Source organism: Amblyomma maculatum, chromosome 7, assembly GCF_055883805.1.
Source record: "Amblyomma maculatum isolate TAMU_Amacu chromosome 7, ASM5588380v1, whole genome shotgun sequence".
NCBI lineage: Eukaryota > Metazoa > Arthropoda > Arachnida > Ixodida > Ixodidae > Amblyomma > Amblyomma maculatum.
Window position 1 is genome coordinate 107,913,100 of NC_139350.1, and position 16,797 is coordinate 107,929,896.

At 44.9% G+C, this 16,797-nt stretch overlaps 2 protein-coding genes across 3 annotated transcripts in view; one reads left to right on the forward strand and one right to left on the reverse strand.

The window, feature by feature from the left end:
- Surf4 (Surfeit locus protein 4) overlaps window positions 1-16,009 on the reverse strand; it is a 33,637-nt gene extending 17,628 nt beyond the window's left edge. Inside the window, exons 1-2 of the mRNA XM_084609365.1 lie at window positions 15,832-16,009; window positions 11,101-11,364 (exon numbers count right to left, since the gene is read on the reverse strand). Coding sequence (XP_084465491.1) covers window positions 11,101-11,364; window positions 15,832-15,960 — 393 coding nt within the window. The 5' untranslated portion in view covers window positions 15,961-16,009. The remainder of the gene's footprint in view (window positions 1-11,100; window positions 11,365-15,831) is intronic.
- The window catches only part of LOC146184300 (transcriptional adapter 1-like), a 49,765-nt gene continuing 48,370 nt past the window's right edge, over window positions 15,403-16,797 (forward strand). Inside the window, exons 1-3 of one of the 2 annotated variants that reach the window (XM_084609364.1) lie at window positions 15,403-15,817; window positions 16,392-16,428; window positions 16,502-16,559. In XM_084609364.1, coding sequence (XP_084465490.1) covers window positions 16,396-16,428; window positions 16,502-16,559 — 91 coding nt within the window. In that variant the 5' untranslated portion in view covers window positions 15,403-15,817; window positions 16,392-16,395. Of the gene's footprint in view, window positions 15,818-16,016; window positions 16,234-16,391; window positions 16,429-16,501; window positions 16,560-16,797 lie in introns of those variants that run through there. The other variant, XM_084609363.1, reaches the window with a different exon arrangement.

Genomic DNA, 16,797 nt, shown 5'->3' on the forward strand with positions numbered 1-16,797 from the left:
TAACTAATTGAGCAGAACGTACAAGTACTCCTGAGTAGCACTACATGATGAAAAATTATATGCCATTGATTTCACCAAGCTTCGCTGCACCGTTTCTTTTTTTTTTTTTTTAATCCTTTGGTTCAAGTGCTGTAAACACTGTATAAACGACAGAAAATCCGGCGTCAGCGTTGTCGGCATCAGCACCGTAAGCGAAAAATTATGGGCATGCCCCTTGCTGGTGATATGTTAGCAGGTGGCATAGCTAGAGATGGGTAGCTCCGGAGCGAGCCGGCTCTTCGGAGTCACTCCTTTCAAAGAGCGAGTGAGCCATTTGGCTCTGCAAAATTGGAGCCGGATCCGCTGGAGCCGGAGCGGTCGGAGCCATCGGAGCAGTCGGAGCCGTCAGATCTTTCGGAGAGCTGGTTGCTGGTTCTCTCGTTCAGTTAACCTTTCTGTCAGAGGCGGGTACGACTTCCGCGCCATCTATTAGCGATGCGAGAAAGCAAACTCGTGCCCTTTCTCGCAACATTCGCAATAATATCCTCGCCCTCGGCTGTCTTTTGAGCAGTGTGTGCCGTTCTTTTGAAGAGCGAATGAGGTGGTTCTTTTGTTCTATGGATGGAGATCTGCTAGATGGCTGGAACGGCGGTTCTTTTGAAAAGCCGGTTCTCTCTCGTTCAGTGAGCCTTGACTGTCGGAGCCGGGAGAAAATTTTCAAAACGCAAGGCAAAAAAGCAACTATACCGCCCTTCCTTGTCAGTGTCACAACCAACCCATTGCCTTTGGATCTTCCCGCGGGTACCGTGGGCGCACTGCTGCTGGTGCCCGCACTTTTCTTTTGTCTTGCAGTTTTGTGGTTTCTTTCCACGCCGAAGAGTGGGGATTGGAACTCGTACTCGTCCGCTGTGTAAAGTGGCCCGCGGCAATCCCTTTGGCTCTGCATGCCTGTGACACCCGATGCCACTGAAGGGAGGAGTAAAGAAGCCTTAAGTGGCAAAGAATGGTGCCGTTCATTGCCATGCTACTGTTCGAACGTTGTCTCACAACACTCATCGGTCGTTCATTGTTCGCCGGAGGAACAACACCATTTGAAGACGAAGTCTTTCATGTCTCAAAAGACAATCGAACGTGCAGTTTACTCTTTTGATGAAATAGCGCGTAGGACGAAAATGAAGATAGATGGGGACACAGAGAGCACTGATTACAACTATTATACATCTGATCGGAGGAGAAGTGAAAGAAGACAGTGGGAGGTAAGAAAAGGGAAAGACCTTATGCCCGTCGCGCTCGTCGCACAACTGCCGTTTGCGTCAAACACAAAGGAGCATCGCAGTGGCAGAAACACGACAGTTGGCGTTCTGCCATCCAATGCCTCCTTACTGACGGTGTGCGAACAAGGCGAGGCGCCAAAAAGCCAGCGTGCCAAAGCACAGTGGAAAAAGAAGAGAGAGAGAGAAAATGCGATCCAGTGTTAGTCCTCTAGGGATTTTTGTCAGAACAAATGTAACAGACTGTTATTATTTCTGGAGAAATAATGATACTATAAGAACGCATAAAAATAAAATGGGGTACCGCCCTGTTTATCCCATTTACACTTTACCCTACAACAAAAGAATCTTATTTACTAGTCCCCCAGTGCATTCAACAAATCGATTTTAATGTGTCGTGTTGTATCCATGAGTTGGCTCCGTCACGGGGTAACTGATGGGGCTAAGTATTTACAGCGTGCAAAAAGCGGAGAAGGATACTCGCATCTCAAAACGTTTTTAGGTTATGTGACAACGTCTGTATGTACTGAATAACAACTGTCTTTCACTGGTTGTTGTAGTTATCAGTAAGCTGGCTATGTCCGCATTTATTTTTCCTGCCCAAGCACGGACGCAGTTAGAAATATATATGAGTCGGGCAGCCTGCAGCAGTCAGTCTAATTGTTGGGCGAAACATAGTCTGGTAGGTGCTCACATGATTTCTTGAGGGCATTTTTTAAATATGAATTCACTGCAATCACAACCGCAGGCAGAAAGTGATGCTAAATGCCACCGCTTGCTGTGTCACGTGATGGCCAAAATTGATTTTACTTTTTATTGCAATATTATATATATATATATATATATATATATATATATATATATATAAAAGATCCGGCCCCTCCTGAGCGACCCACTCACCTCTACAGATGTAAGTGAGCCAGTGAGCCGTTCAAGTGAGCCGGCTCACTTTAGTGAGCGGAGCCACTCCGATACGCTCACTAAGGTGAGCAGTCTTGCCCATCTCTAGGCATAGCAGTGCACTGACTGGTAGATTGTGATGTTCTTTCACATAATGCGAAAGTACCTTGAGCTTAGCTATGCTAAATGGACTGGCATTTTTTTTCTACTCTGTCTGTGTGTGCTTCAAGGGCATTACTGCTCCAAAACCAAAAAATGAAAAGTCAATGTTTGTATAATTTATGATGATGTTGGCTATGTCTCCTCTTTTCCTTCTCCTATGCACCACAATAAGGTGTTCATGTATGGCGAAATTTGGTGCCGCTTTAAAGGGGCATGCATGTGCATTCACTGCTTTAGAATGATACAAAACAAAAATGAGACATCATTCCTTCACTAAAATTTCCAGACAGCTGCAAGGTGTTGAAATCATAAAAATGAAGGCAAGAATTTTTTTATGCATACTGGATTTCTTCGCTGCATTTCTACTTCTTACTCGCTGATAGATGACCCTACAGGTGGAAGCACCATTGTTCTACTAGAGTGGATGGGCAGCCAGTGGCTCACATCAAATTGTGCACAATGGTTGTTTTCTTCGAGCATTACATTCGCTTGATTTCAGCAACAAAAATCAATCAGGCTCACTGTAGTGAATGGGTAATACTGTTTGACAACATTCCACAATTCACGACAGTCCAGGATTGCACTGAGTCTGCTTAGATACAGTAATGAGAAAGCATTTTTACTGCTGATGATTATGTTGCTGCGTCTTTGTTATTTAATGCCTTTGCCAATTAACCAACTAATGTAACTAGCTTATTGACAAAATGAGTAATTAATTCACATAAATGATGAGGTGACCCACCAATTTCTAAATGAAGTAATGAATGGATGAATTCATTTGGACACGCTCTGATGACGGGCTTTGTCCTATACACTGGTGATGTCAGTCATGGGACAAGAAATGTTTTCGCATTAAAAATGTGTTGACTGCTCAGCCATTGCATGAAAATTATAGAAAAGTGGGCCTTCCCTTCAACAGATAGCCTTGTTTTCCCTGTTTATATACAGGAAAGGTTAATTTGCATTTTCACTGGCTTGCTATCCACTACCTTCATGGTTTGATATATGGTATGGTACATAGAATTTAAGAGACATGGGTTTTGAGGGACGCCACAGTGGAGAGCTCTGGATTCATTTCAACCGTCTGAGGCTCTCTAATGTGCAATGACATCGCACAGTACGTGGGTACCTCACGTTTCGCCTCCATTGAAACCCAGCCACAGTGGCCAAGATCTAACCTGAGTTCTCGTGCTCAGTAGTAGTCAGTTCACCAAGCACCCTAGCCACTGTGGCAGAGCTGACAGTCAGTATCTCACCAAGTACAAGAATGCACAAGAATGCAATGCACAATGTCCCACCAAGTACTGCCCTAATCATCTCACTCAGCTGCTTTGTTTCATTACAGCTTCAGCTAGCCCAGCTCTGTGTGCTGCTCTGGCGACATGACTGATGAAGCATGGACTACACGATCCATAGGATTACTAAACGTGGGCCCATATAGCTAAAGGCAATGCCTCCAGATTGATAGTGTCATTTATCCCTATCACGTTTAGGTGAAGAATACTGTGCAAATGTGCATATCACGAAGTATGATGCCAGTGCTGCTACCATCAAACTGTGATCTGGAGAAATGTTGTGGAGCAATCTGGAGCAGCTCTGCTCCACTTGCAGACACACGCTGCACAAAAAACTGCCACTTTGAAATAAGCAGTGTGAAGACACAGTTCTGGCTAACACCTAAACGCCTCAAATGAATTCGTTACTTGGGATACTTGAATATACCATATTAAAGACAAGGCAGTGTACCTGCACAAAGGCGAGAGAAGATTTGGACTCATATGTGTTGTTGAGCTATATTCCAAATGCTTAATGGACATTTTTACTATGACAATGCTGCTGATGGCCACAATCCCAAAGCTTGCCCCTTAGCAGCTCGTGTTCTCTAGTAAAAGCTATGTTCCCTGACAGCATTCCCATGCGCTGGGACTGAAGCCCAATAAGAACATAGCTGATATGCTCTCAAGCACTGCACTATACTGGCCAGTGTCTACTTATGGGCCTGTCCCAATGCACTTCCCCAAGATTTCCATCCACTACAAACACAGCTGTTACATTGCAATTATAGGAGCCTTCCTGAATGGCACACTGCAATTGACACCCTGTACCTGCCTGTGCAACGGGAGCCAAAAAACCATATAAAATTTTGACATGGCTTAGCCTCATTTGACAAGCATCAAATGCGGTGAGCACTGCAAAGGCTACATGTGCCTCAAGGTATATTTAGCATGTCTGCACGGCATGGCTTCAGCACATCATATAAATTAAAATTTAGGAACCCTAAAATATTGAAGCTGGCTTAATTGAAATCCCAGTTCCAAAATTTTCTTTTTGAAGTCTCAGAATTTAAGACACTATTTTCAATGGACAATTACTGTGGTACTACAGGTAACATGCAACTTGGAGCAAATTTTGGAGCACTCACATTTCCAATTTGAAGTACTCTGAAGCACAAGCGCTAAAATTTTCCATCTGGAGCACTTTGGAGCATGCATCCTTTAGTTTCCTATTTCAGGTGGCAAATAATGCTGGAAAAGCAAAATATTTCCTAATACAATGTTTAACTGAAGAGCATATACTTTGCACATACCAAGCACAGCAGCTCAAATGTGCTTGTGCGTGGCACTCCATTTTTCTTCACAAAGCTTAGGAAGCTTTATTGAATCTCCTCCACATTAAAACCTCTTTGGCTCTTCACTCACCAGCCAATTATGCCATTGTTTCTTGCACTAATGCTTAGCTCACTGGAATGCAGTTAATCATACTCAGTCATTTTAGTGATCCAGGCCTGCCTTGATCTGTCAAAGTGTTAATTCTGCCTGGAGTGTGCACAGAGCCCACAATAACCCTGCATGATACACAGTGTTTTATTTATTTTTTTTTAATGCAGGAATGCTCTTAATGGCTACATTTATTTTTTTTGTCCACCTGTCCAGGGAGAACACTTCTGATACGACTGATCCAAGTGCACAGGTACCGCCTGAACGACATCAAAGTTCTTGTTTCCTAGGCCCCCTCTTCTCTACGACCTGCTACGGTACAGCCAACTTGAGCTGTGCCATTTTTATGCACAGTTTTACATTAGCAACTAAATTAGTGGTATTGCAAAGGCCACATGTGCATTACAAAGCAGACTGTCGTACTGCAAATCTGGCAAAGCTTCCACTGGGGACCTGTGGTATGTTGCCCTCCTATTCACAAAGGATTGCTAGGAACGCAGCAGATCGTGCCATATGTCGGCGAGCTGAGCACATATTAGGGCCAATCAGCATGAGCACATTCTGAAATTTTCACTCACTAGCAACGTTGCTATGACCCAAGACAACTGTGTTGACAGAGAGGAACTCCTTTATACATTACACCAATGATAATGTGTGCATCATGGGGACTTTGGATGTTCCTCTCATCATTTGTGGGGATTTCAATGTCAGCACTAAGCAAACACGGTCGTTACCAAACACCATACTGCAGTTCATGCACAAACTTCTTGGTGCCATCATTATAAACAACCCGCTCGAGAGACCACCAAAACTGCTGCTTGCACAGATGACATCTATGCACATGTTGATATGATCAGCACGAACTGTTTATTGTACCTCGGCTATCATATGTCTTTATTCGTTACCCTGGTGAAAGCCCAAAACACATGCATGAATAAAAGTAAATTTCCCTAAGAGTCATTTGTATGGTTACAAAACACAGACATAAATTGGCACACATGCATTTCAGCAGTGAGGTAGGCTAGGCACAGTACAGATTATATCGCTTTTTCCACAAAAGCAAATAAGGGCATAGGGGTCACCAAAGCAATGTGCAAATGCATCAACTGCATGCATTTGTGCCCATTTATAGCAAACAAGATCGACGAGGCAGTTAAAATGCTCATTTTGGTTATGACACTATGTCTCGGATAAAGCTAACGTTCCTGGACGCGGTGCTCAGCTGCAACAAAGATGCAGGCATCAGATGCTTGTCTGACTGCAATGTTCATCACGAACGTGCATAATAGCCGAAAATTTTACACTAAGTGTAAGAATGATGGGTACTGCATGTATGCTACAATATCAGAAAAAAAAAAAAGAAAAAGAAAAAATCCTCCACTCAAGCCTACCATTGTATTCCTCTGCCCTCATTATAACCTCCTCCTTGCACGTGTTAGAGAAAAAAAAAATGACCTCCGTGAAAGTCCTCACCATCACTCGCCACACAGATATTCCCTTCTCCAACGTTTTTTTACAGAGCCCCGGACTAGACCTGAACACTTGAAATAAACATGTCAAGTGCATAGATTGAGCCAATATGATCACCTCTGCAAATTATTTGAGCCGTGTGTGCCAGCACGGTGATGAAAATTCAGGGAAAAGCCCTTTCAAAGTGAACCTCCACGTCAACTCCATTGACAACCATTATTACAGCGCAGCAAAGCAGCAGTTCATGGGTCCACAATTCTATTCCAATTCCTGGAGGATAATGTCTTGTCATCCCCCAGTGCTATCAGTTTTCATTACGTCGTTTGTTTTGGTATGAAAAATGTGTGTGTGTGTGCTAGATTTTTCAGACACTTTCAAAAATTCCCAGAGTAACGAATTCACAACAGAAAAAAAAAAATATTTGAAGAAGCACACTATCAGCCTCAGTGGACGCAGTTTAGGTACTCCAAAACTTTTCTGACTATGTAACTAATTAAACAAAACACAGTAAATAACCTTTTCATTAATGCAGTCTGGTTGTTAGTGCTAATAGGGAGTTTTAAGCAGTGGCCAACACCATGCCACACCGGTTTTTGAAACAATGAAAACTTAATAACCTGAAGACCTTCAATATGAGGAATTACTGCGCTTTTTGCTGCATGAAGTGGTGTTGTGATATGTCATGTACAATAATTTTCTTTCCAGCTTGCTGAAGGAAAAAGAATGGCAGATTTCCTTGCACTGCGGTGGTATACAAATGTTTTTCACTTCAAAGGCTGACATGGCATCACATTGTTCGCAGCTTCAAATTCTCCATTTGAACCAGCTACCAAACTGTGTGGATTAAATACTTAAGTAATTTTAGTTTAACAGTTGAGGCTGAGAGTTTGTTCCTGAAGATATTTTTTTCCATTTTGACCTCGTTAACCTTAGAAAGGTGCGCATGTCTGCATAGTATTCGAGGTCTTTGCTAGCACAGTAACACGAAAGGCCATTGACAATATTTATCAGTGCTTGCAACAAGAGATAGTGCAAGCACGCTGCATATGCATAAATGTAGGCAAGGCACAACCTACAAATCCCTTCCATCCTACTAGAAATGGCATTGCTAGTTGGGAACACACATGTGGCTGCAGCAGTCTACTATATTGCCATCCAGCAGGATACTCTAATCCACTTCAAAGTGTTATGTGCAGGTCAATGTGAGCTCAAAACTATAACTGCCACACACTTATGTGATGCCTTGCCTGCTTTACGGGTCATGACTGCTCAATTGCTTAGTGGCCAGTCCCACTGCTGCAGAAAGCACTGGCACTTGTTCTCAGGAAAAGAAAGTGTGCACGGCATGCGGACATTCTAATCACACAAAGTCAGAATTCAGCGACAGTACTACATGTTCAAGAGGCAAGCACATGAAGAAAATATATGTAACACATACACAACTGTGTGTGCTATTCTGTATGCTCCTCCCACGTAACAACAGGTGCTTAACAACTATTGAAGCAACTCTATCTGACTTTTAAATCCACTAATAATCAGCCTACATTATTAGCCATTTAGTTGCGTATTACAAATGCCAGCATGGTACAGGCATGGACAGAAGTGAACAGCACCTTTTGGTTGTGTTAGGAGATCATCCACGAGGCACAGGAAGCCTAGACTTTGCCAACACAAGTGACATGTCATGTTTTGTAGTGGCACACACAAATGGTTCTGCGAGAGCCAGCTTATTGTATGCCTGTGCTGCGATAAGCAGGCATTCCACGCAACCACATACACCAGGGTTGCTCAGCGGTATGTTTATATCATATGCAGAAAAAGCTTGGCATACTACTCCAAGCACCGTTTATATTTCTCCTTTGAATATGCACTGCTAGTGGCTAAGGTGCATGTGGAATGAAACTGCACAAAACGGGTCATGGACACTGCGCTAGAACAATTCTCTCCCTGCCAACCTTTGTGAACAATTAGAATAGGGACATCAAGGTATTTGTGCAGCCTTAATTTAAGAAGGAGGCTCAATTAATGCAACCTAAATAAACGCAGCCACTTCAGTTGGAAAGCCAAGGTAAGGCTCTGTGCATGTCATGGCGTGAACATATTCCGAGCATAAAGATGCGACTGAAGCAATAATGATAGATGACCAAAAATAACAGTGTGAAAAAGTTGAAGAATCAGCTCTGCAGCTCTTCAACTTGGTCTTCAATCTGCAGTGTAGCAGACGACACGAAAGTGCACCATGCGAAATGGCCACGCCAACGCAGGTAGAAAGCTAAAGCTCTCCCCTTTTTGGCCTTCGGGGCGAAAAGCAGTGACAGTGATTGCAGTATCACGTTCACGCGGTATTGGGGAATGTTTCAGCATTTTCCTAATTCACTCATAATGCACGCATATACTGTCTTCGTATTGTAAGAGCGTGTAGTGCAAGCCAATGCGCGGGCTGTGTTCGACGTGACAGAATGAGATGCTCTCAGCGCGCAGATTCACGACAGACTTATTGTAAAAAAAAAAGAAAAGGAGAGTGCGGAGGCAGAGAGAGATATCAAACTGCAAAGCAGCCAGGGGTTTGTTGATGCTGCAGAGCTAGGTGGAATCGTCTCCTGTAACTTATGAGCGGCGCATATATGCGGGGCTTGGGTTACCAAGCACAATGAGGTCGGTCACCGCGGCGTCGGCATGGTGCAAGGGGCGTCGCTTCCTGCTCGCGTAGTCTACAAGCGTGCTGCTACAGGATTTCATCTACGAAGCTTGGCAGAGAGGCACTTATCGACACCCCCTGAACAGGGCATTGTCCCGGCCAGAATGCATAACAGAAGCCTGCAGGAAATGTGCAGCATTTTGTTTAGCAATGGATGATTCAGTGCTGTGGCCGGTTTCTGCCCCCAGAACGGATGTGGCCGCAGTGTTGAAAAGGTTCTCGATGCACAGAGAATGGTCATTCTGTTGTGAAAGAATCCATAACTTTTCTGCCTCCGCCGCGATTTCTACGGAATCAATGCTGTTCTATGCCCAGAGTGCTCCACTCCGCAAGTGAACGAGCATGAACCCTCCAGGAGACTCATTTGTGCCGGACAGTTTCCTTGCCGTTGCAGACAGTCGGACGAAGACGAACGACTTTCAAGCTCCCTATCAAAGTGTAGCTGATTGCGTACACCGAAGGAACAAAATCCGAATGCTTGGGCGAGAACGAAGGCGAGCCTGTAAGGTAAAAAGAAAAAACTGTGCGTCGTGTAAGAGTGTGAAGTGTGTCATATGCTCTGAGTGACAAAAACACATATACTAAAGGTATGTATGCATCTAAAGGAAATGTGCATGATCAAAAGTACTTACTGGAGTTTGCACCAAGCTGTATAATACACCAGTGATAGCTGCAATGACGATTTGTTCGGTGCGTGTTTGCTTTATGTGCGACGGGGCCTGATCACAATGTATTTTGTCGTTTTTTTTTATGTGCGAAAAGGCCAGGTAGCGCAGGTATCACAGGCGGCCATGTACGCTAGACCGTAATATTAAGCATGTTTTATCGTGACTGCAGTCTAACTAACAAGAAAAAAAAATACGGCGTTTCTTGTGATGCACCGCTGTTCCTAGCAGAGTGGTTCGCACATAGCCACCTGTGATATCTGCGCTACCCGGCCCCTTTGCACATAAACCAAATATGCACCGAACAAATCCTCATTGCAGCTATTAATGGTGGGTTACAGGCTTGGTGCAAACTCCAGTAGGTACTCTTCTTCATGCACATTTCCTTTAGATGCATACATACCTGTAACAAAGTGTTTTTCACAGTCGAGAGTATGCAGTCGGTCGCCAAGGTCGCCCATTCACATCTTATCGCCTGGTAGCCCTAATTTAAGCTTCACCTCGTTGTTGGTCGCGGCTCGCCGAAGGGAACCTTAAAAACCGAGTCTTGCGTTCCGCCACGCCTCGAGAGTGGCAACCATAAGCGGCAGATATGGTTGGCATCGCTTTGCCAAGCCTGTAACGGTCACTGTGCTGCCAGCCCCCTTGCACTGGCAGCGACGAGAAACGCCGTCGACGCCATCCAATGTGTTTCCATCAGTCGCCGCTAGGACTGTACACATGAGCAGAAAACTCGCACAAAAGGCGAATTTAATTTGAAGTTTCAGAGATCTGTCTTTCCAGCGGCCCTTAAGGGTTAATAAATGATGATGATGATGTCCTAAGCAGCGTCACTTCACGATAAATCAAAGGTAATGTTAATAAAAGGTCGTCGAGGAGAACTTGAGCCAATATTTGCTATTAGCGAAATTCACTTTTATGCCTCTTCTGGGTAAGCTTATATATGTATAGCAATAAGACACATTTATTGCTATGAAAACTGCATTTAAATATTTTTCCATCTTACAATTCAAACGTGAAATGCCTACTGCAAAAAAAGAAAAAAGAAAGGTATTTGCAGCCACTTTAAAGTGAAGATCTGAGGGTTCACATTAGGTAGGCTCAACATAATGTTCAGGAGAAGATCGGTGAGCAAAATGCACCTCAGGACATTAAGAGTTTTTCCATGGGCACTGTGTGTGGGCACAAGGGGGAGGCCCACCCCTCGTGCCCACATACACGAGGCCTGGTGCGCGCACCTGCAGGACGACTATGAAGAAGAGCAGGCCGCAGGCAGGCACGACGTGGAAGCGTGCCAGCACAGCGATGGAGCCCCCCAGCTGGCCCACCAGGTTGACCAGCACGAAGAGGGATGCCAGGAACCAGCCACAGCCCCACGAGTGGTTCATGTAGTCCCGCTGGTCCCCCCACTGGTACCACATGCGGCAGCCGTCCTCCAGGAACGTGCTCACCAGACAGAAGCGGCCCAGGTGAGGCAGGACATGCTTGCCACGCCTCAGCACCTGCGTGCCATTGGCCCTTGAGTTACTGTACTCTCCAACACAGTGCAAACTCCCTCAGCTTCAGTAATAAACTGCCTTACACAACGACCACCTTAAAAAATTCTCAGATGTTGCACTGGCTTTGTTTACACCAGTTAAAACTGCCGAGGCATGATCAGATATTGATATCAAAAGTGGTTAGTCAAAATAGATCTGGAGCATTTGGGGAGATGTGCACAACAAAAGCTCTTTTGTGCTGCGAATACAGCAGACGAGACACTTGCAGCAAATGCCCGCAAGTAAAATGCCAGATGCCAATAAACTGGAATGCAGGCTCAGTGCTTGATACATACCACACAGTTACACACACCCAGTCATTCTCACTCATAGTCATACAGATGAACACATACAAAATATCCATGCGTGATGTTGCTTTACGCACAGTGCATATGACCATGACAGCCCAAATAGGATAGCATGTCCGCAATATTTACCGAGATTTCTCAGGTGTAACAGAACTTTGTATAGCCTCAAGAATCACACGAGAAAGTCCTCTGCAAGCTGTAAAAGTCCAATGAAAACCAAAATTACTATAGCAGGTATTCTATATATGCAGGCATTTTACAAGTGCTAGCCGGTCAACGCATCATAGCTTCATTGACGACTGGAAGTTAAATTCACGTTTCAGTGAGTACACTACCAAATATAAAGCTTTTGGCATCTACGTCTATGCTGGACGCCATGGTGTAGGGCTCAGCATGACTTCAACCACCTGGGCAGTGAGTGGGACTTGTGTTGTCCTTGCAGAGCACACCAGCACCTTGTGCTTCATCTCCACTGAAATGCAGCCAAACAGGTGGCACTGCACTGGGATAAAGACCAGTTCTGTCCTCCCTTCAATGACCTAAATGCAGTGCTCCTGTTTCTGCCTACCAATAAAACAAAAGGCAGTTTCTGGCAGCTCTCAAATGCACAATGACGGCAGCCCTCTTGAAAAGATTTGCATAAAATTGTGCTTCCTGATGCTGAAGAGTTAATTATGAAGAATGAGCAAGAGTGAGCCAATCTTCATCCTCTTGCTGTAAGCAAACCAAAAGGCTGCATCTTCATCTTTTGTCGACGCATCAGAGAAAACTGAGAAGAGCAATCTGGCATAAGTGGGCTTTTTCACCATTTTTAAGCCAGTTTCCAGCATACTCAGTAGCCCAAAAGACTTTTTCAAGACAGTAGGTCAAGCAAGGAAGCTGGGACTGCCCCTAATATGAAACAGCTAGAAACAATATAAATAAAGGTGAAACTGCCACAACATTGCAGAAAATTGTCAAGTTAGTCGTTATGAGCACTTTGACTAGCAAAATGTATCAACTCAATATTCATGCATTTGCATCAAGCTATTGATGGCAGATGTACATGTCACTAAAGGTATACAAACTATAAACAAAAATGGCTACTTGTTTTTGCTATTGCAAGTAAACAATGTTAAAGGCACGTTGAAGCTGTTTCATCAGTACTACAGGCTCACCTTAGAATGCCTGAGGATTGCACAAGTCCAGTAAGGAAGGGTAAAGTGATGAAATATCAATGGAGCCCCACTACAACATTAGTCCCGTATGTTACGATAACCACTATTTTATTACAGGGAATAGCATTCCATTATAGGAATTTTAATTTTTTTCATTACATCAATTACTTCATGAACAGACCATTTCATAATAATTACCAGCAGTGCAGGTACAGAACTACCATTTCCACCAAATACCAAGGTTAAAGGGCAACTCAGGAGGTTTTTCGACAGTCGAAAAGTTTTGTAAAAAGTTTACTGTAGGTTCTCCTCTCCACCCTGACGCATACTACAAAATTTGGGCGCCGTGCGATAATCTGTTTGCGCACAGCATGACTCTAAAATATGCAGTTTTCATGGCTAAAGTTGAGACTATTTCCGCGGGCAACACTGAGTTTCTGATGTCACAAAGGAAACGGATAGGGCATGCGGTCCTAGAGTGCCCCGGTATAACACTGATCTCGGAGGCCTCAGCCCTCCCTGCTGCTCTGGGTTTCGGCCAGACGGAGCGAAGTGCAGTGGAGACCACTAAACAATGCCTGGAATACTGGTGGCGGAATGGGGCGGTGCACCAGAAGAGCATTCGGGCTGTGAACGCGTCAAAGTGAACTAAGTGGTCGCGTGGAACAGAAATTGTGTGTGTGTGTGTGTTTGCATTGTTATTATCATTTTTTTTTTTTTGGCTCCGCCACGCCGACAGGCGGAGGCGCCCCGTTAAAAAGGGGACAGCCGTCATCACCATCACCATCAAACAGTATACTGCCGTTACTGTCCCCTTCCCACGTGATTATGAAATTGTGAGGCTTATATTGAACTACCTCAGGCATTTTATGCAGTGCATCCCAATTTCCATACTTTATTTTCACCATCCAATGCACGTACGAGTGTTGTCTAATACTGTGTGTGACGTCACCATTTCGTTAACTGGGACATAGTTTCTGGCCATGAAAGCAGTTTCAGTTTCGATTTGCTGTTTTTTCTTTTTAATAGTTCTAATTGGAATTTTGAAAAACGGCTTTTTGTGTTGCAGTAAGGACATGCCGAGGAATGTAATTCAACCAAAAACACAAAATGATGAAAAAACCAACGAAGTTGCCCTTTAAGTGAGGTGGCCTAATCTGGCATCAGATGGAGCATATGGGCCACCAGTTACAATGAGCCTAAGCAAAAGGACGTGAGAAGGCCAGTCTAGAGCACTCCCCTTTTCGTTACGACAAATGCTCAAGTGGCACACCTGCGGATGATATTGTCAATAAAAACCAGTGTTGTCCAAATTTCCACGCCCTAATGCGGTGCTTCTCTTCCTGCATAATAAAAGGTAGATAACGGTAGCTGTGATCTAAAATGCAGAATGATGGAAGCCCTTTTGGAAAGATTTGCATCAAATTGTGCTTCATGCCTCTAAAGAGTTGATGTCAAGAGTCAACGAGAGTGGGCCATTTAACCGAACAGACGTTATCAACGCTGTAGGTCAGGAGCAGCCATACAAATATTAATGAAACTTGATGACTGCCAACAACAATGCAAGGGAGCCACCACAGATGCTTCTTTGCAAGAGATGTTGCTGATGCTACATCAGTGGACTCTTGCCGCCGTGATAAGCGCAGTGTTGACCAAGCCCGCCAGATCACAAGGCCAATGTGCAAAAGACTGAATGAGCATGCCACAGCCCAGCTGCCACTAGTAGGGCAGAAGATGTGAAATTTTGAAACAGGCAGCTTGTGGTCGCACGCAGCTGCAAAATAGGAACAGGTGCTGAGACCACAGTAAAATACCTGAGCTAAGGTTTCCCTTCATTTGTCCTGCAATACACTGCTCCAGCGCTCTAGACAAGCCTGCTCATATCATCTGTGCTGCCACATGCAATAACCTGGAGGCTGTCAAAAGAGCTGAGGGGTCACTAGCAGTTAGATGCAGATGGCAATTTTTAACAGCTGCTCCTGTCGTAATAACCTGTCTATAAAGGCCAACAACAGCAGCAAAAAGAACATTTGATGATTTGAAATGCCAGGCACTCAATGTTGCCATAGTTTGGAAGCATGTTCTACTTTAACCATCTGTGCCTTGTGACAGATACTGGCACTTCCGTCTCAAAGGCTGCTGGTTGTTGCATGCACAGCTGCAGGCCCGCACCGTTTACACAGCTAGAAACAATTGTATACATAAAAAACGCATTTCCCAATTAAAGATCCTGCATTGGCGAAATAAGTGCACGGCAATGACTATCTGTTACTAGAAGAAAACACGAGCGCTCCGCTACCTCCTTTATGCCGTGCAGCACTTATTTTTAAAAAGTATGTAAAGTATGTTAAAACGCTCGAGTTGACATGAAATAACCGATGGTGAGCAAAACTGCAGTGTGAACAGCGGAAACCCTACCCCCAGTGTCTTAACAAGAGTGCATTCTACGTGCCGGAAGAAGTGTAAAGAAATCAAGATGCATTACGTGGAACGTACAAAGAGCATTCCAATTAATGCACCGCATTATGGTTAGCATATTGAGTAAGCACACTTGCAACCCTCCGATTCGCAGGGATGATCTGCAGGAGTGAGGTGTTTACTACGTAGATTGTCACATCAAGGATTTAACGCCAGGCTACGCGTTCTGCCTGGGTACGCGAACGGGACATTGCGCCGTATGCACAGGGCAAGTCGCCGGTCTTGTAACGACTCGGAGGCACTCGACTCGCCTCGTCAGGCCAGATCGAGGCTGCTCGACATGCAGGCTCGCCCAGACGGCGCAATCCGACCGAGGAAAGGCCGCGCTGCTGCCACGTCGGCTTGGAAATACAGCGCCGGGCTCTTGTAGCCGTGATAAGGGCAGCGTCGACCAAGCCTGCCACATCTACGTGCCATCGTGCGGAAGGCTGCACGAGCGTGCCGCAGCTGAGCTGGCGCTGAAAGCGTGCATAGGTGAGAGTGCTCACCTGGTCTGCGATGTCCTCGGCTGTGCTCATAACGCGCTGCGCTTGAACGTTCGCCATCCTCACGGCGCTCGGGCGAGGGGCAGAGAGAGCCGCTGGAGCCAACGCACCGGCCGATGTGGAGGCAGACATCGGGCGGTCCCTTTTGAGAATTGCACTGCGTGCCTTCTCTAGCGTGTTAAATTAAGTATTTTTCTAACAGCAGTGTTTTTCTGATTAGAAAAAGACTGCCAACAACTTTCTTAGTCATGTCCATCTATCATTTCCGCTTCCGGTTGAGCGACAGCGGTGCTCTTTCTTTGTGTGGTTGTATTATCTTGTGTATGCTACGATGGCGGCGCAAACAAATCAGCTCGTTTTAGCCAAGCAAAAACTCTCGGATATGCTGGGAGATCGGTTCAAAGCGTACGTTTCTCTGTCGCCACTGACCTTTATCTAGTGGCACTTGGCTTTACTTAGGATTGCATTCCGTGTCACTGCTCTCACGCTGAGAGAGATAGGACACTTTCGCGGTACCGCTTGGCTAATTATTTTTTTTTTTTTGTCCTCCCTTCATTTTGCAGGTACATGAATTGTCTGAAGCTATGGTTCAGTCAGAGGGTGAGCATTTTTTTTTTTTTCAAGAACTTCATTGCGAAAGTGCGCGATTTTGCTAATAACTTATGCTTTCCAGCTCACCAAGGAAGAGTTCGACTTGGAGGTCAGGAAACTTCTGGTCCACGATGCAGCAGGTAGCGTTCTTTTGTGCCAGTCGCTTCCGTGATTTAATTTTTCCCTCGGCAGCAGCGCCTGTTAGCTTCTACTGCCCATTTACGCACAGGAGCCGAGCCTCGGCTAGCGTCTCTGCAGCTATGCTTGCGAGCATTTACTTCATGACAGCGATTCGTTGATCAGCAGCCTTCATTTTGCTAATTTCAAAAGGATTGAAGTCCGAGTGTTTCTGGCAGAAAGTGCCTGTTTTTGGTACTA